Below are 19,137 nucleotides of genomic sequence, written 5' to 3' on the forward strand. Positions count from 1 at the left end.
CCCGCAGGTACACCATCCCACCCCCACCCAAGGGACCTCGTCCCCACCCCGCTGTGACAATCCCTGTCACTCCCGCTGGTTCGCGTCAGTTCCTGCACACAGCCTCTGACGCAGGGCTTTCAGGTGATCTGTGGGCCAGGGGAGAGAGCGGATCCTCCCCTCCATTCCCGGACAGGATTAGTCTACGCACATGCAATCCAACACACTACCTCTCTGTCGTCTATGGGTCAGGGGAAAAATCGGACCCTCCCCTCATCCCCAGACGGGGGTTAGTCCATGTACACAGCACCCGATACATCTCCAACACCCCCAACCATGAAACCGGGCGACTTGAGGTCAGACAACCCTTGAGACGGGATGGGGCTTCACTCACCTCCCTGCTGGACGGGCTCAGAGGGTGGGTGCTGGCTGCTGAGGGGGGTCTCGGGCTGCAAAACCGGAGGGTCCTCGGCCTTCTGCTTGCAGTTCGCCTGGTCGCACGTGGCTTCAACCTGGCGAGGGGGAGAGAGGAGCGAGGGAAAGGAGTGGATGGAGGAGGATGTAGAGTTCGATTCACTGTGTCTCCGCCCCAGGAGTGGGTGATGGGGTCGGGGCTTCGCTTTGTGTCCTCACCCCAGGAGTGGGTGACGGGACAGGGCTTTGCTCTGTGCCCCACTCCGGGAATGGGTGACGGGGACGGGGCTTCGCTCTGTGTCCTCACCCCGGGAGTGTGTGACGGGGATGGGGAGGAGGGAGCTGCACCCTGGGGTGCTCCGTACTCACAGGGAATGGCTCAGCCCCCTCCTGGATGACGAACCCCTCAATGACATGCGTCAGAATATGCGGTTTGACGATGGCCCGAGGTGGCTTCTCACCCCCGTGGCGACCCACCAGCAGAGTGCTGACCGATGTGAGAACAGGGGGGCCGGGGTGGAGGCTGGCCTTGCCTGGGAGAAAGGGAGAGGGGCTCGTCAATATCCACAGCATTCGACACCCGCTCTGATCCCCTTCCCTCCCCTCTCTCCCACCTCCCTCTCCCCCCCTTCCTCCCTCTCTTACCCCTCCTTCCTTCCTCCTCCCCCTCTCTCTCCCTCCCCTCCCACCCACTCCCCCCCTGACCTGTGATGGCCGGTTTCGCCTCTGGCCCTGCTCCATGACTGGGAATCAGGTCGGGAGGGCCGAGATTCGAGCCCTCCCCCTCCTCCTCCACGTCCTCGGCTTTTCGCTTTATCCCCATCACCACCGACTTCAACTGGAGGGGGCGAGATGGCAGCGTGGTTATTGGCCCCGTCCTGACCTCCAACCCCAACCTCATGACCCCCTGAACTCCCCGCAGCCGCCCCCAACCACTCCCTTACCCTCCTAATTACCCCATAACTGGACGGGAGCTTCACCTACTACCCCATCCACAAACTCTCTCCTCATCCTGTCCGTATCCCATTGTAACCTTCTTCATCGTCCACTATCCCACTCCCCATCCTCTCCGCATCCTGTTGTAACCTTCGACACCGTCCACAAATCCTCTCCCCACTGCCCGTATCCCGTTGTAACCTACGTCAACCTTCTATACCGTCCACAACCCCTCTCCCCACTCCTCGTCTTGTCCGTATCCCGTTGTAACCTTCAACACCGTCCACAACCTTTCTCAACACTCCCCGTCCTGTCCATATCCAATTGTAAGCATCAACACCGTCCACAAATCCTCTCCCCACTCCCCATCATGTCTGTATCCCGTTGTAACCTACGACAATCTTCTATACCAGGGGTGTCAAACTCAAATTCACGGAGGGCCAAAATTAAAAACTTGGACTAAGTCGAGGGCCGAACTAAATATTTATTGAAAATTTTCAACATCATCTGCATGTTTTCTCTTCTTTCAACATATGTAATGTTAAACTTTTTCTTATTAAAATAAATGTTTAATAATAGTTTTGGATAAACTCTTTCATTGTCATTGTCAATGGCCCATTTCCTTTAGCGTTCTGAAACTGTGCACATGACGAGTCAATGAGGGATGATTAAAGCAGTGGTCTTCAAACTTTTTCTTTCCACCCACAGACCACCTTAAGCAATCCCTTACTAATCACAGAGCACCAATGGTACAGGGACGCGAGTGGAAAGAAAAAGGTTGAGAACTGTTGTATTGTGGTAACTCCACATCTGATTAGGTTAATTGTTAGGCAAGTGGTCAGAGAAGGACCCCCCCCCCACCCCAAGAAAGGCTTAAATCACAGGAACAAAATAAGCTTCCGTCTCACTGCTCCCAATCTTACACACAGTCCTGATGTGGAATGTGGGGTTGCAGCTCCACGTTCACCCAAGTTCAGGTGCTGTCTGTGTGGAGTTTGTATGCTCTCCCCTTGTCTTGGACCAACAGGTCGGACGCCTGATGAAGGCACCCGAACCCCCCGTTGAAACGCCGGTGTCCGGGGCAGTGGAGGAATTGGCTGAGAAGAGCGCGTTGCTCCCACCTCCCTCCCATGGTTGGAGAGGGATTAAACTGCGATCTCACGGTGCCGGGCTCATCTCCAACAAAAGGAACGGGAGGCAAGGTCCACCGCGCACGGAGCGAGGGGGAAGGCATCGCCAACAAGACGTTCGGTCCGGCGTCGCCGCTGAAGCGCTGACCCAGCGAGGATGGTCCCCAACTCCAGCCGCGTCTGTGTGTCCGGGAGCCGGGCGGGCTGAGTGTGGCGCTCCGATCACAGGATTCGGGACTCTGAGATCCCTCCACACCTCCGGCGTCTTCATTGTCACCTTCAGTGTGCCTGCGCTATACTGGCGCGGCGGCCAGCGGGCCAACTCTAATATATATTTAATATGATCTTGCGGGCCAAATATAATTATATCGCGGGCCAAATTTGGCCCGCGGGCCAGAGTTTGACATGTGTGTTCTATACCATCCACAACCCCTCTCCCCACTCCTCGTCCTGTCCGTATCCCATTGTAACCTTCAACAGCGTCCACAACCTTTCTCAACACTCCCCGTCCTGTCCATATCCCGTTGTAACCATCAACACCGTCCACAAATCCTCTCCCCACTCCCCATCATGTCTGTATCCCGTTGTAACCTACGACAATCTTCTATACCATCCACAACCCCTCTCCCCACTCCTCGTAATGTCTGTATCCTGTTGTGTCCTTCTACACCATCCACAACCTCTCTCCCCTCTCCCTGTCCTGTCCATATCCCGTTGTAACCTTCTACATCATCCATAACCCCTCTCCCCATCCCCCTCGCTGCCCCCGCACCTTCCCCATACTCACCGGGAGAGGCAGGTGAGGATCTCCAGCAGACACTGGGGACCCTGCACTGAGGCCAAGCCCTGAGCCGGGCATCTGGGTGGAGGCTGCGGCTTGGACCACGGACCCAGGGTTCGTAGGCCCGGCCATGGTCTGGCCTTTTGCCGGTGGGGGCCTGCCTTGGGCGTCAGGCAGGCTGTGGGGCTCGCTCTGCACATGAGCCTCGGCCAGGCCCACCGTGTGGGGGTCCATCAGGGCCAAAGCCTCGGTTGAGGCCTGGGTGGGTTTGTGGGCCTCTGCCGTCCCCTGACCTGGTTTCTCAGTCTCTGTCAGGCTCTGGCCTGGTCTCTGGGCCTCAGGCAGAGCCTGGGCTGGTTTCTGGGCCTCGGGCAGAGCCTGGGCTGGTTTCTGGGCCTCGGGCAGAGCCTGGGCTGGTTTCTGGGCCTCGCTGAGGGCCTGGGATGGTTTCTGGGCCTCGGTCGGGGCCTGGGCCTGTTTTGGGGCCTCGGTCGGAACCTGGGCCTGTTTCTGGGCCTCGGATGAAGCCTGGGCCTGTTTTGGGGCATCAGTCAGGGCCTGGGTTTGTTTCGGGGCCTCAGATGAAGCCAGGGCCTGTTTTGGGGACTCGGACGGGATCGGGGGACTGTTTCAGGGCCTCAGACAGGGCCTGGGTGAGGGGCTGAACCACCAGGGTCTGGGTGTGGGGCTGGGGCAGGTGGAGGTGGGGCTGCCGATGGGTCGGGAGGTTGAGATGCTGATGGTGGTGCTGGATGAGGCCGTGTGGTTGGATCTGGGTGTAGGACGAGGCTGTGGGAAAGATGGAGGAGAGAGTGAGATGGGTCGGGGCCTGGGCCCAGGCCTTCCCTCCCCACCATCTCCCCCTGCCACCCCCTCCCTCCACAGCCAGCCCCTCCCCACTTCACCCCCTCTCTCCCCACCAACCCCTCTCACTGTCACCCTCTATCACCCCATCACCCCCTCCCTCCCCAACCCCCCTCTCCCCGTCACCCTCTCCCACCCCATCACCCCTCCCTCCCTGCCACCCTCTCCCTCCCCATCACACCCTTCCTATGCATCATTCCACCCCTCCCTCCCATTCACGCCCTCCCCGCCACCCCACCAATCAATCCCTCCCTCCCCATCACCCCCTTCCCCTGCCAGCCCCTCATTCCTCCGCCATCCCCTCCCCCACCGCCCCCACCGCCCCTACCTCCCCACCACCTCCTCCTTCCCAATCACCCCTCCCTCCCTGCCAACCCCTCCCTCCACCACCATCCCCTCCCCATCACCCCCTCCCTCCCCAACCAATCCCATCCCCCCATTAACCCCTTCCTCCTCACCAGCCCCTTCCCCTGACACCCCCTCACTTCACCGCCAGTCCCTCCCCATCACACCCTTCCTCCCATTCAACTCTCCCTCTCCATCACCCCCTGCCTCCCCACCACCCTCTTTCACCCCCGCCAACACCTCCCTCCCCATCACCCCCTCCCTCCCCGCCACCACACCGCCAGTCCACCTCCCCATCACTCCCTCCCAACCTGTCACACCCTCCCTCCTTTCCCGTCACCCACTCCCTCCATGCCAACCCCTCCCTCCCCATCACCCCCTCCTTCCCCGTCACACCTTTCTTCCCAGTCACCCCTCCTCCTCCCCGCCACCCCTCCCCCTTTCGCCCCTTTCTTCCCCATAGACCTTTCCCCCTGTCGCTGCCCCCCCCTCCCCGTCTCCTCTCTCTCCCGCCACCCCCCTCCCCCGCCCCTGTCCTGAGCTGATCAGCGTGTGTCCGGCCGAAACCACCGCCCGGCTCAGGTTGATGCCACTGATGTCGGACTCACCCCTGGCCGCCTCCCCCTCACCATGGGGAATGGGCCCCACCTTGGCGGAGGGCAAGGGCTGCCCCGGGCCGGCCGAGGGGTGTGCGGTAGGTCCAGGTATAGGCTGGTTCAGGGAGAGGGGCAGGGGCTTTGTCGCTGAGCTGGGCTGTCCCCGGACAGCCAGGTTCTGCGCCTGGAGGATAAGAGGAGATTTAGTGTTCAAAGTCAACGTCCCCAACACCCCTCTCCATCTCTGTAGCCCCCAATGGTCCTCTACGCCCTCCCTGTCTCTTTAACCCCCACTGGTCCCCAACACCCCTCCCTGTCTCTGTAACCCCTCCGGTCCCCTACATCCCTTCCTGTCTCTGTAACACCCTCTGGTCCCCTGCATCCCACCATCTCTGTAACCCCTTCCGGTCCCCGACACCTCTCCCAGTCTCTGGAACCCCCTCCAGTCCCCTACACCCCTCCCTGTCTCTGTAACCCCCCCTACACCCCTCCCTGTCTCTGTAACCCCCTCTGGTCCCTGACACTCCTTCATGTTTCTGTAACCCCTCTGGTCCCGTACACCCCTCCCTGTCTCTGTAACCCCCTCTGGTCCCTGACACTCCTTCATGTTTCTGTAACCCCTCCCTGTCTCTGTAACCCCCTCTGGTCCCTGACACTCCTTCATGTTTCTGTAACCCCTCTGGTCCCGTACACCCCTCCCTGTCTCTGTAACCCCTTCTGGTCCCCTGTATCCCACTCTGTCTCTGTAACCCCCTCCGGTTCCTGACACCCCTCCCTGTCTCTGTAACCCACACCGGTCCCCGACACACATCCCTGTCTCTGACCCCCCCCCCCCCATGTTACCTCACTCTCGCAGTGGGTCCCTGCCCCCGTCGAGGACCCATCCGTCTGAACGGCCGTTACACTTCCTCCAGGCATCAGGATGAGTTGGTGGGTGAGAGGGGCTGTTCGTGTCAGCGTCCGAGCGACCTGCGGGATAGAGTCTGTCAGGTGGGGAGAGGGGGGCGAGAGAGAGGAGAGTGAGGGGGGAGAGAGAGAAGAGGGAAGGGGAGAGAGGGAGGGAGGGAGAGAGAGAGAGAGAGTGGGTGGGAGAGAGGGGGAGAGGTTGGGAGAGATGGGTAGAGGGGAGGTGGGTTTCCTGCTGGAGTCTCCACACTCACCACCTGAGCCTGCAGATACATCTTGGCCTGAGTGGGGGAGAGCGAGCTGGTCCCAGTTGGGTTGAGCAGGACGCTGGTGACGGGCGAACTGGCCGTATGGGGCCGGACCCCCCCCTGGGTGGCTGGCGATGTCGACAGGTTCACCTGCGGGGTGGCAGGAGGGAGACGGGGGGAAGGGGTGGGATTGGGGTCAGTCAGGTAGCCTCCGGGGATAGACGGCGGGGATGTCGAGGGGGCTGGCATGCGGGGTCAGGGGTCGCGGCGGGCGGGCGGACGTCGGGTACACACCGTGCTCTGGGCCGTCCCTCCGCTCTGGGTCTCGCCGCCGCTCCCCGATGTCACCTGCCTGTTGGCTGCGAGGGTTACCTGGAGAGGGGATGGTGGTCAGGTCAACCCTTCACCCCTGGACCCCCCCGACCACACCACCTCCCAGACCCCCACATCCATCCCCGAACCCTCGTCCATCCCCAAACACCCCCCCATACCCCCACGTTTATCCACCAAACCTCGTCCACCCCCGGACCCCCGCATCCACCACCCGAGCCGCCGTCTACCCCCTGACCCCCACGTCCACCCGCTGAGACCCATCATCCCCCAGACCCCCACTTACACCGCCTGACCCCCCGTCCCTCCATCCTCCCCCAGATCCCCATGTCCACCCACCGGACTCCCCCGTCCACCACCCGACCCCCCCCCGTCCACCCCTAGTCACCGGGCCACCCCCCCCCCCCCCCCCCATCCACCCCCTGAGCCTCCAGATCCCCACGTCCTTCCCCTGGACTCCCATGTCCACACTGCCCACACTCCTGCCCCCCCCCTCCCCGGAACCCCCCCCCCCACCCCGGACCTGATGCACAGCGGCCAGGTTCTGCAGCTGGGCCGAGCTGAGGTGCTGCTGGAGGATGAGCTGCTGGTGCTGGGCCGCGTACATCTGCTGCAGGTACTGGGCGGCTGCGTTCGGCTGCCGGTGGAGGGCCTGCAGGGCCTGGGGTGGGGGAAGGGGAGGTGGCAGGGGGAGAAGAGGAGGGGGGGTCAGCCGTTGGGGGTCCGCGGGGCAGCCAGGGCCTGAGGGGGGGGGCAGGGGGAGGAGAGATGGGGGGGTCATCCATTGGGGGTCCACGGGGTGATCGGGGCCTGCGGGGGGGGGGAGGTGTAGCTTTGAAATGAGTGACAGAGAGGGAGAGGGGGAAAGGAAGGATATAGACGGAGAGATATAGAGAAAGGGAGAGTGAGAGAGGGGGAGAGAGATGGAGGGAGAGAGATGGAGGGAGAGAGGAAGAGGGAAGGATAGAGAAGAGAGGGAGTGATAGAGATATAGAGAGGGATAGATATAGAGAAAGAGAGGGATAGAGAGAGAGTGGGATAGAGATAGAGAGAAGGATAGAGACAGAGAGAGGGGAGAGGGAGGGAGGGGGGGAGACAGAGATGTTAGGCTTCTTCAGGTACATTCTTTGCCAAGAATGCGCCTGCAGAAGGGGAAGCGGTCCTTTGAATTGCTGTCAGGTGGCAGCCCACTCTGGCTCCTGTCCCTTCAGGCTATCAGGGTTGGGATGGCTGGCTGTCAGGGCAGGGGCGGCCGGCGTGGGCTGTCAGCGTGGGGACATTCCCCACACTAATTCCGCTCTCTCCCAATAGCCCGATACGAGCCCCCACAATGACAGCCCGCGCCAGCCGCCCAACACTGCAGGGACTCGTGTTGGGAGAACGGGACAGCGGGATCAGTGTGGGCCGCACCTGCCCTGATGTCCTGCGTCGGGGGCAGGGGCGAGGTTGGGGGGGCGGGTGTGCTGTCAGGCGCTCGCCAGCTGACGGTCATCCCCTTGGCAGATGCTTTCGGGTGGGTGGGGGGGAAATCCTCAGTTTTCTGGTTACCAAGTTCGCCTCATACAATGCTCCCCGACAGCCGCGGATGGGCATAATATTGGGCTTTACATCGGGATTCTGGCCACTTGAATGTGCAAGAGAGGCAGAGAGAGGGAGAGAAGAGAGAGAAGAAGATAGAGAGCAGGGGATATAGAGAAGAAGACAGAGAGAGGGGGATAGAGAGAAGGAGATAGAAGACAGAGGGAGAGAGAGAGATGGGGGGATAGAGAGAAGACAGTGAAAGAGAGAGGGTGGGATAGAGAGAAGAGAGAGGGGGATAGAGAGAAGAAGGCAGAGTGAAAGAGAGGGGATAGAGAGAAGAAAGAGGGGATAGATAGAAAGAGAGAGAGGGGATAGAGAGAAGAAGATTGAGAGAGAAAGGGAATAGAGAGAAGAGAGCAAAAGAGGATAGAGAGTAGACAGAGAAGGACAGAGAGAGAGGAAAAGAGAAGGACAGAGAGAGATGGAGGATAGAGAGTAGAAAGAAGGACAGAGAGAGAGGAAGAGAGAAAAAGAGAGAGAGATGGGGGATAGAGAGAAGACAGAGAGATGGGGGATAGAGAGAAGACAGAGAGGGACTAGAGAGAAGACAGAGAGAGGGGGATAGAGAGTAGACAGAGAGGGGGATAGAGAGTAGACAGAGAGAGGAGTTAGAGAAAAGGACAGAGGGAGAATGGGGATAGAGAGAAGAAAGAGAGAAGGGGGTATAGAGAGAAGACGGGAGGGGGGATAGAGAGAAGACAGAGAGATGGGGATAGACAGTGAGAGAGGGGCGATAGAAAAGAGAGAGGGGGATAGAGAGGACAGAGTGAAAGAGAGAGAGGGGATAGAGAGAAAGAGAGAGGGGGATAGAAGAAAGAGAGAGAAGGGTGGATAGAGTAAGAAGACAGAGGGGGGGTAGAGAGAAGAAGACAAAGAGAAACAGAGAAAGAGAGTGTGGGAATAGAGAGAAGAGAGAGAGGGGGGATAGAGAGAAGACAGAGTAAGAGGGGGGATAGAGAGAAAACAGAGAGAGGGAAATGGAATAGAGAGAAGAGAGAAGACAGAGAGAGAGGGTATAGAGAGAAGACAGAGAGAGAGGGTATAGAGAGAAGACAGAGAGAGAGGGTATAGAGAGAAGAAAGAGAGGGGGATAGAGAGAAAGAGTGAAAGAGAGAGAGTGGGATAGAGAGAAGAATACAGAGAGAGGTGGATAGAGTAAGAAGACGGGGGGTAGAGAGAAGACAGAGAGGGGGGATAGAGAAGACAGAGTAAGAGAGGGGGGATAGAGAGAAGACAGAGATAGAGAGGATATAGAGAGACAGTGAAAAAGAGGGGGGATAGAGAGAAGATAAAGAGATAGGGGATAGAGAAGAAAAAGTGAGGGGGATAGAGAGAAGAGGGGGGATAGAGAGAAGAACAGTGAAAGAGAGAGGGGGATAGAGAGTAAAGTGAGAGAGAAGGATAGAGAGAAGAGTGAAAGAGAGGGGGGGATAGAGAGTAGAATGAGAGAGAGGGATAGAGAGGAGAGAGAGGGGGGATAGAGAGAGAAGACAGATAGAGAGAGGGAGGCCTAGAGAGAAGACTGAGAGAGGGGCAGGATAGAGAGAAGACAGAATGAAAGAGAGAGAGGGGGATAGAGAGAAGACAGAGAGAGAGAATGGGGATAGAGAGAAAGAGAGGGAGGGGGAATAGAGGGAACGCAGAGAGAGGGGGGATAGAGAAGAAGAACAGAGAGAGGGGTTAGAAGGATAGAGAGAAGGACAGAGAGAGAGATGGGGGAACAGAGAGAAGAAGGAGAGAGGGGGGATATAGAGAAGAGAGGGGGAATAGAGAGAAGCAGAGAGAGGGGATAGAGAGAAGAATACAGAGAGAGGTGGATAGAATAAGAAGACGGGGGGGGTAGAGAGAAGACAGAGAGAGGGTGGGATAGAGAAGACAGAGTAAGAGAGGGGGGATAGAGAGAAGACAGAGAGATAGAGAGGGTATAGAGACACTGAAAAAGAGGGGGGATAGAGAGAAGATAAAGAGATGGGGGATAGAGAAGAAAGAGAGAGATAGAGAGAAAAGGGGGATAGAGAGAAAAACAGTGAAAGAGGGGGGATAGAGAATAGAGTGAGAGAGAAAGGGATAGAGAGAAGAGTGTGAGAGGGTGATAGAGAGTAGAATGAGAGAGAAGGATAGAGAGAAGAGAGTGAGAGGGGATAGAGAGAGAGAAGACAGAGAGAGGGGGATAGAGAGAAGACTGAAATAAAGTGAGGGGGGTAAGAGAGAAGACAGAGAGAGAGAAAGGGGGATAGAGAGAAGACAGAAAGGGAGGGGGAGAAATGGGGGTAAGAGAGAAGAGAGAGAAATAGGAGGGATAGAGAGAAGAAAGAGTGAGCGGGGATAGAGAGAAGACAGAGATGGGGGGATAGAGAAGATGGGGAAGAGAGAAGAAGACAGAAAGAAGGGAGGATAGAAAGAAGAAGACAGAGAGATAGAGAGGGGGAATAGAGAGAAGACAGAGTGAGGGGATAGAGAGAAGCAGAGAGAGAGGGGTGAGAGAGAAGACAGAGAGAGTGGGGATAGAGAGGATGGAGAGGGAGAGAGAAGACAATGTGAAAGAGAGAGAGGAGGATAGAGCGAAGACAGAGAGAGGGGGATAGAGAGAAGCAGACAGTGAAAGAGAGAGAGGGGGTAAGAGAGAAGACAGATAGAGAAAGGGGGATAGAGAGAAGACAGAGAGGGAGGGGGGAATAGAGGGAAGGCGGAGAGAGAAGGGATAGAGAACAGAGAGGGGGTAGAGAAGAACAGAGGGGATAGAGAGAGGGGGGAGAGATGGGGGTAAGAGAGAAAGAGAGAGGGGGATAGAGAGAAGACAGAGAGGGGGGTAAAAGAGAAGACAGAGATAGAGAGAGGGAGGCCTAGAGAGAAGACAGAGAGGGGGAATAGAGAGAAGAAGACAGAATGAAAGAGAGAGAGGGGGATAGAGAGAAGACAGAGAGGGGGGTAGAGAGAAGAAAGAGGGGGGATAAAGAAGAATGAGAGAGGGGGAGATAGAGAAGAAAGAGAGACGGGGATAGAGAGAAGAAAGTGTGAGAGAGAGAGGGGGGATAGAGAGAAGAACAGTGAGATGGGGGAATAGAGAGAATAAAGAGTGAGCGGGGATAGAGAAGAAGACAGAGTGGGGGATAGAGAGGTCAGATAGAGGGGGATAGAGAGAAGCAGAGAGAGATAGTGGGGATAGAGAGAATACAGAGAGGGAGGGGATAGAGGGAAGAAGAGAGAGAGAGGGGCGATAGAGAGAGAGAGAGGGGAGATAGAAGAAAGAGAGAGAAGGGTGGATAGAGTAAGAAGAGAGGGGGGTAGAGAGAAGAAGACAAAGAGAAACAGAGAAAGAGAGTGTGGGAATAGAGAGAAGACAGAGAGGGAGGGATAGAGAGAAAGAGTAAGAGAGGGGGATAGAGAGAAGACAGAGAGAGGGAAATAGAATAGAGAGAGGAAGAGAGAAATAGAGAGAAGACAGAGAGAGGGTATAGAGAGAAGAAAGAGAGGGTATAGAGAGAAGAAAGAGAGGGTACAGAGAGAAAAAAGAGAGGGGGATAGAGAGAAGGACAGAGAGAGGGGGTGAGATGGGGGTAAGAGAGAAAGAGAGAGGGGGATAGAGAGAAGACAGAGAGGGGGGTAAGAGAGAAGACAGAGATAGAGAGAGAGAGAGGCCTAGAGAGAAGACTGAGAGAGGGGGATAGAGAAAAGACAGTGAAAGTGAGAGAGGGGGTAAGAGAGAAGAGAGATAGAGAGAAGGGGATAGAGAGAGGAAGACAGAGAGGGGGGGATAGAGAGAGAGAGGGGGGTGAGAGAAAGTGTGAAAGAGAGAGAGGAGTATAGAGAGAGTGGGGATAGAGATGTCAGATAGAGGGGGGATAGAGAGAAGCAGAGAGAGAGAGGGAATAGAGAAAAGAAAGAGGGGGGATAAAGAAGACAGAGAGGGGGGATAGAGAAGACAGAGAGGGGGGAATAGTGAGAAGACAGAGATAGGGGACAGAGAGAAGAAAGAGAGAGAGGGGGATAGAGAAGAAGAGAGAGAGGGGGGATAGAGAGAAGAAAACAGTGAAAGAGAGAGGGGGATGGAGAGTGGAGAGAGGGATAGAGAGAAGAGTGAAAGAGAGAGAGGGGGATAGAGAGAAGACAGAGAGAGAGAGGGGGTATAGAGAGGAGAACGGGGATAGAGAGAAGAAAACAGAGAGGGGAATAGAGAGAAAAAGACAGAGAGGGGGGATAGAGAGAAGAAGAGAGTGAGAGAGAGAGGGGGATTAGAGAGAAGACAGAGAGAGAAGTGGGGGGGGGGGGGTGAGAGATGTCAATGTCCCAGCACTGGAGAATTGGGGAGGTGTCCACGGAGAGATCAGATTCTCTTATACACACACACCGACACATACACATACAGTCACACACGGGGACAAACACACACACACAGACACCGACACATACACATACATAGTCACACACACAGTGACAAACACACAGGGACATGGACACACACACAAGGACACACTCACTGACACTCTGGGTCAAACTCACATAGGGTACACTCACACACACAGCGGCACACACACAGGGCCACACACATACACAGAGGGACACACAGACTGGCACACTCATACAGGGACACACACACACGCACACTTAGAGAGACACACACTCACACATACACACAGGGACACAGGAACACACACACACACACATACAGCGACACACACACACACATAGGAAGACAGACTCACAGGGACACACTCACACACACACATACACACAGGGACACACACAAACACACTCACAGGAACACACACTCGGACACATGGACACACACAGGGAACACACAAACACACTCACAGGGACATACAAACACACACACGCGCGCAGGGACAGACACATACTCAGAGGGAAACACACAACTACACATACATATACACAGAGACACACATACAGGGACACACACACATACACGCACACATAGACACACACTCACAAACACACAGGGGAACACACACACACACACAGGGGCATACACACAGGGACACCCACACACACACAATGACAAACACACACACCGACACATACACATACATAGTCACACACGGGGTCACATACACACAGGGACAAACACACACACACACACACACACACAGGGACACATGCATACATGAACACACTCACACACACAGTGACAAACACACACACCAACACATACATAGTCACACACACAGTGACAAACACACACACACACACACACACACACACACAGAGGGACATGGACACACACACAAGGACACACTCACTGACACTCTGGGTCAAACTCACATAGGGTACACTCACACACACAGCGGCACACACACAGGGCCACACACATACACAGAGGGACACACAGACTGGCACACTCACACAGGGACACACACACACTTAGAGAAACACACACTCACACATACACACAGGGACACAGGAACACACACACACAGGGACACACATACAGCGACACACACACACATAGGGAGACAGACTCACAGGGACATACTCACACACACAGGGACAAACACACACACATACACACAGGGACACACACAAACACACTCATAGGAACACACATTCGGACACAGGGATACACACAAACACACTCACATGGACATACAAACACACACACAGGGCACACAGGGACTCACACAGGTCACAGGGAGACACTCACACAGGGCACACACACAGGGACGGACACACAGTCACACACAGGGATACACACATATAGGGACACACTCACACACAGGGACACACTCATTGACACACTGGGTACACTCACACACAGGGACACACACAAAAACACAGGGACAAACACACACAGAGCAACACACACACACACACTTAGGTAGACACACACACATGCACAGTAACACACAGATGCACACACACTCACAGGGACACACACACAGGAGCATACACAGACATTAACAAAGACACACACAGACACACACACACAGAGGGAGACACACACAAGGACACACTCACACAGGGACACAAACACACACAAGGACACACACACAGAGGGATAAACACACAGAGGGATAAACACACACAGAGGGATAAACACACACAGACACACTCACAGTGACACACTGGCACACACACACACAGGGACATACACAGGAACACACAGGGATACACACACACACACAGGGACACACTCAAACACATGGACACTCACACATGGACACACACGGATAAACACACACACAGGGACGTGTACACACACTCACACACACAGGGCAACACACACACTGGGCACACAGCGTCACCCACACAGGGACACACTCACACAGGCACTCACACACAAACAAACAGGGCACACACACACACACACATGGACACACACACATACAGAGGGACACACACACATACATAGGGACACACACACATACAGAGGGACACACACACACAAACACACAGACACGTATGCACTCACGCACACACACACACACACACAGGGACACACTCAGGCACACAGGGACACACACAGGGATGCATACACACACACACTTATGCATAAGGACACAAACACACGCACACACACACACAAATGGACACACTCACAGAGACACACACACAGGGAGACCTACACTCTCTCACACTCAGGGCCACTGCCACACATTCCCTGACCTGCACAGCCTGACGCTCGTACAGGGACATTTGGGACACTGGAGGCCGGCTGGTACTCCCCGAGCCCCCGGTCCCGGAGCTCGCCTCAGCCTCGTTCTCCATGGGACGGTGCAGGAGACCTGTGCAGGGTGAGATGGAGACAAAAGGTCAGGGTGTCCTGAGGCAAGATGGAGGGGGCAGGTAGTGGATGAGAGAGGGTGGAGTCTTCCTACAACATCAACAATGCCCACCCCATGCCCCATCCTGTCCGTATCCCGTTGTAACCTATGAGAACCTTCTACAGTCCACAACTCATCTCCTCACTTCCCGTCCTGTTCGTTTCCCATTGTAAAATTCTACACCCTCCACAACCCCTCCCCCTCGCCAATCCGTATCCCGTTGTAACCTTCTACACTAACCACAATCCCTCTCCCCACTGCCTATCCTGTATGTATCCCGTTGTATCCTTCTACACCCTCAACAGCCCTTCTCCCCACTCTCCGTCTTGTCCGTACCCCGTTGTAACCTTCTACACCGTTCACAACCCCTCTGCCACTCCCTGACCTGACTGTACCCCATTGTAACATTCTACACTATCCACAAACCCTTTACCCACTCCCCATCATGTCTGTATACCGTTGTTACCTTCTAAACCATCCACAACTTCCCCTCCTGTCCGTATTCTGTTGTTATCTTCTACACCGTCCACTACAACTCTCCCCACTCCCCGTCCTGTCCGTATCCTATTGTAACCATCTGCACCATCCACAATACCTCTCCCCAATCCCCGTCATGACGTATCATATTGTAACCATCTGCACCATCCACAATACCTCTCCCCATTCCCCGTCCAGTCCGTATCCAGTTGTAACCTACGATAACCTTCCACACCATTCCCAACCCCTCTCACCACTCCCTGTCCAGACGGTATCCCGTTGTAACCTATCACCTTCTACACCTTCCACAACCACTCTCCGCAACCCCTGTCCTGTCAGCATCCTGTTGTAACCTATGAGAACCTTCTACACTGTCCACAACCCCTCTCCCCGTCCAGTTTGTTTCCCATTGTAACCCACACTAACTACAACCCCTCTCCCCACTCCCCATCCTGTCCTGATCCCGTTATAACCTACTACACCGTCCATAACCCCTCTTCCCACTGCCTGTACTGTACGTATCCCATTGTAACCTTCTGCACCGCCTACTACCCCTCTCCACACTCCCAGTCCTGTCCGTATCCCATTGTAAACTTCTACGTTGTCCACAAACCATCTCTCCACTCCCCGTCCTATCCTTATCCCGTTGTAACCTTCAACACCATCCACAACCCCTTTCCCCACTCCCTGTCCTGTCCGTACTCCGTTGTAACCTTCTACACTGTCCACAACCCCTCTTCCACACCCCGTCCTGTCTGTATCCCGTTGTATCCTTCGACACCATCCGCAATCCCACTACCCACTCCCCATCCTGTCCGTATCCCGCTGTAACCTTCTACACCATCCACAACACCTCTCCCCACTCCACGACCTGTCTGTATCCTGTTGTAAACTACAACAACCTTCTACACCTTCAACAATCCCTCTCCGCACTCCCCGTCCTGTCAGCGTCCCGTTTTAACCTGTGAGAACCTTCTACACTGTCCACAATCCCTCTCCCCAATCCCCGTCTTGTCTGTATAACGTTGTAACTTACGACAAACCTACTCCGCCTACAACACCTCTCTCCACTCCCCGTCCAGTCCGTATCCCGTTGTAACCTACGACATCCTTTTACACCGTTCACTATCCCTCTCCCGACTCCCCGACCTGACAGTATCCTGTTGTAACAATCTTCACCATTCACACGCCTCTCCCCACTCCCCATCCTTTCCTTATCCCGTTGTAACCTACGACAACCTACTACAACGTCCATAACCCCTTTCCCCACTGCTTGACCTGCACATATCCCACTGTTACCTTCTGCTCCATACACAATAACTCTCCCCACAACACATCCTGTCCATATTCCGCTGTAACCGTTACACTGTCCATAACCGCTCTCTCCTAGTCGTGTCCCTATCCTATTGTAACCTACAACAACCTAATACACATTCCACAATCCCTCTAACCACTCCGCGGCCTGTCTGTATCCCATTGTAACCTATAACAACCCTTTTCACCGTACATAACACCTCTCCACAGTCCCTACCCTGTCCGTATCCCATTATGATCTACGACAAATATCGACACCACCCACAACCCCTCTCCACACTCCTCCTCCTCTCCGTATCCTGTTGTTATCTTCTACAATATCCACAACTCTCCCCACTCCACGTCCTGTTCCCGTATTCCGTTGTAACCTTCTACAACGTCCACAACCCCTCTCCCCACTCTGTCCGTATCCCGTTGTAACATACGACAACCCTCTCCACAGTCCACATTCCCTCTCCCAACTCCCCATCCTGTCCTTATCCCGTTGTAACCTACGACAACCTACTACACCGTCCATAACCCCTCTCCCCACTGTTTGTCCTATACGTATCCCGTTGTAACCTTCTACACCGCCGACTACCCCTCTCCGCACTCCCTGTCCTGTCCGCATCCTATTGTAAAATTCTACGTTGTCCACAACCCCTTTCCCCACTCATCGTACTCTCCTTATCCCATTGTAATATTCTACACTATCCACAACCCCTTTCACCTCTCTGTCCTGTTTGTACCCCATTGTAATCATCTGCACCAACAACAACACAACTCCCCACTCCCCATCCTCAAAGTATCCCGTTGTAACATATGACAACCCTCTCCCCACTCCCCATCCTGTCCTTATCCCGTTGTAACCTACGATAACCTACTACACCGTCCATAACCCCTCTCCCCACTGTTTGTCCTATACATATCCCATTGTAACCTTCTACACCAACCACACCCCTTCTCCCCATCCTGTCTGTAACCCCTTGTTATCTCCTACACTGTCCACAACCCCACTCCCCGTCTTGTCCATTACCTGTTGTAACCTTCTACACCACACATGTCAAACTCTGGCCCGCAGGCCAAATTTGGCCTGCGATATAATTATATTTGGCCCGCAAGATCATATCAAAAATGTATTAGAGGTGGCCCGCTGGCCGCCGCGCCAGTATAGCGCATGCACAGTAACCGCTGTGTCCCAGGGAGAGAGAGAGAAAAATCCTGGTCCTTGAAAAGTAGTGGTGGGTGGTTTTATAAACACGCTGTCGTGTCCCCCCGCCCACCCCCCCACCGCAGCGCACCCTGGCTGGTGTCAGGGGAAGCCAAGGCCGCTTCCCAGCGCCCGGAACCCCAGTGGCACAGCATTTCTTGGAGCTGCAGATGGAGTCGGGACACCTGAGGGAAGATTGGGGCTCCCCGCCGGGCGATGGGGGCGCCGGCCGCCCTGCGCCTTCCCACCGGACCAGCGGCGGGTGCCCGGAGTACACGTGGAGAACGAGGCTGGTCGGGGAGGTAGGGTGGAACTCCCCGCCAATCTCGGGAGTGGCATGGGCTGGATCGGGATTAGCCGTGCTCACCTGCTCCTCCACCGCTGATCGGGATCCCAGCGCGGAGACTGCCCTGGAAAGGTCCTGGGACACTGGCACGGAAAGGGGGTCCGGGAGAAACTCAGCAGGTCAAGGGTGGTCCGGGAGAAACTCAGCAGGTCAAGGGAGGTCCGGGAGAAACTCAGCAGGTCAAGGGGAGTCCGGGAGAAACTCAGCAGGTCAAAGGGGGATCCGGGAGAAACTCAGCAGGTCAAAGGGGGATCCGGGAGAAACTCAGCAGGTCAAAGGGGGGTCTGAGAGAAACTCAGCAAGTCAAGGGGAGGGGGTCTGGGAGAAACTCAGCAGGTCAAGGGGGGTCTGGCAGAAACTCAGGGGGGGCCTGACCTCACCAGGACCGCTGCCCACTCCCCCTCCCTGCCGCAGGCCGACCCGCGACTCACGGTGACGGGGCCGCTGATCCGCTGAGATGCCGACTTGCAGCGAGAGCCGATGCCCCCGCACTGTCGTTGTCCAACCCGATCGCCCGCAAACCCCGCCCTTCCGCACACAGGCCTGAGTAAGGATTATGAACTTTAATCTCAGGATAAAACGATTTTCCAATAGTTTCATGTCACAGTGATAAATATATTCCTGGTTAAAAATGGTCCTGCACCTGGATACAAGCTCATTAGGCATAAAACTTGAAAAGTGTGTAAATCAAAGGATATCTGTACCAATGGAAAAAGGGCATGGCAAATAACCCACAATCAGTCACCCATTTGATTGTTTCAGGAATCATGTTATTCTCCCACATTCTCAATAGCCCTCAGATTTTACTATTCGACAGCACACTAGCAACATTTGACAAATCCTCTATAGAGAAATATTATTTATTGAATATTTTATTTCTCATTTGTTAATGCTTCAGGAAAGAGTTTATCCAAAACTATTA

General features: G+C 55.3%; 2 protein-coding genes across 2 annotated transcripts; both read right to left on the bottom strand.

Annotated features, from left to right (window-relative positions):
• Positions 1–350: 350 nt before the first annotated feature.
• Positions 351–3,804, bottom strand: LOC138754210 (polyhomeotic-like protein 1). Its single transcript, XM_069918124.1, has 4 exons — positions 3,247–3,804; positions 1,099–1,231; positions 763–926; positions 351–491 (listed from the first exon to the last, which is right to left on the bottom strand). Exons 1-4 carry the CDS (start codon positions 3,472–3,474, stop codon positions 366–368), a joined length of 651 nt encoding a protein of 216 aa, XP_069774225.1. The 5' UTR covers positions 3,475–3,804; the 3' UTR covers positions 351–365.
• LOC138754209 (polyhomeotic-like protein 1) lies at positions 3,804–18,754 on the bottom strand. Its single transcript, XM_069918123.1, has 8 exons — positions 18,647–18,754; positions 14,732–14,850; positions 7,053–7,190; positions 6,494–6,571; positions 6,206–6,349; positions 5,889–6,014; positions 5,058–5,229; positions 3,804–4,029 (listed from the first exon to the last, which is right to left on the bottom strand). The coding sequence occupies exons 2-8, from the start codon at positions 14,831–14,833 to the stop codon at positions 3,818–3,820; spliced, it is 972 nt and encodes a 323-aa protein (XP_069774224.1). The 5' UTR covers positions 14,834–14,850; positions 18,647–18,754; the 3' UTR covers positions 3,804–3,817.
• Positions 18,755–19,137: the final 383 nt, after the last annotated feature.

This window comes from Narcine bancroftii, chromosome 2 (assembly GCF_036971445.1).
Source record: "Narcine bancroftii isolate sNarBan1 chromosome 2, sNarBan1.hap1, whole genome shotgun sequence".
Taxonomy (NCBI): Eukaryota; Metazoa; Chordata; class Chondrichthyes; order Torpediniformes; family Narcinidae; genus Narcine; species Narcine bancroftii.

Bases quoted from the DNA above. Each gene is read 5' to 3' on its own strand.
- LOC138754210 (XM_069918124.1), bottom strand. From the start codon at position 3,474: ATGGACCCCCACACGGTGGGCCTGGCCGAGGCTCATGTGCAGAGCGAG. The intron at 1,232-3,246 runs GTGAGTATGGGG...CGCCCCCTCCAG, and splicing joins ATCCTCACCTGCCTCTCCCG to TTGAAGTCGGTGGTGATGGG. The intron at 927-1,098 runs GTCAGGGGGGGA...CCTTTCTCCCAG, and splicing joins GGCGAAACCGGCCATCACAG to GCAAGGCCAGCCTCCACCCC.
- LOC138754209 (XM_069918123.1), bottom strand. From the start codon at position 14,833: ATGGAGAACGAGGCTGAGGCGAGCTCCGGGACCGGGGGCTCGGGGAGT. The intron at 6,572-7,052 runs GTCCGGGGTGGG...TCCCCTCTCCAG, and splicing joins ACCTGGCCGCTGTGCATCAG to GTAACCCTCGCAGCCAACAG. The intron at 6,015-6,205 runs GTGAGTGTGGAG...TCTATCCCGCAG, and splicing joins TGTATCTGCAGGCTCAGGTG to GTCGCTCGGACGCTGACACG.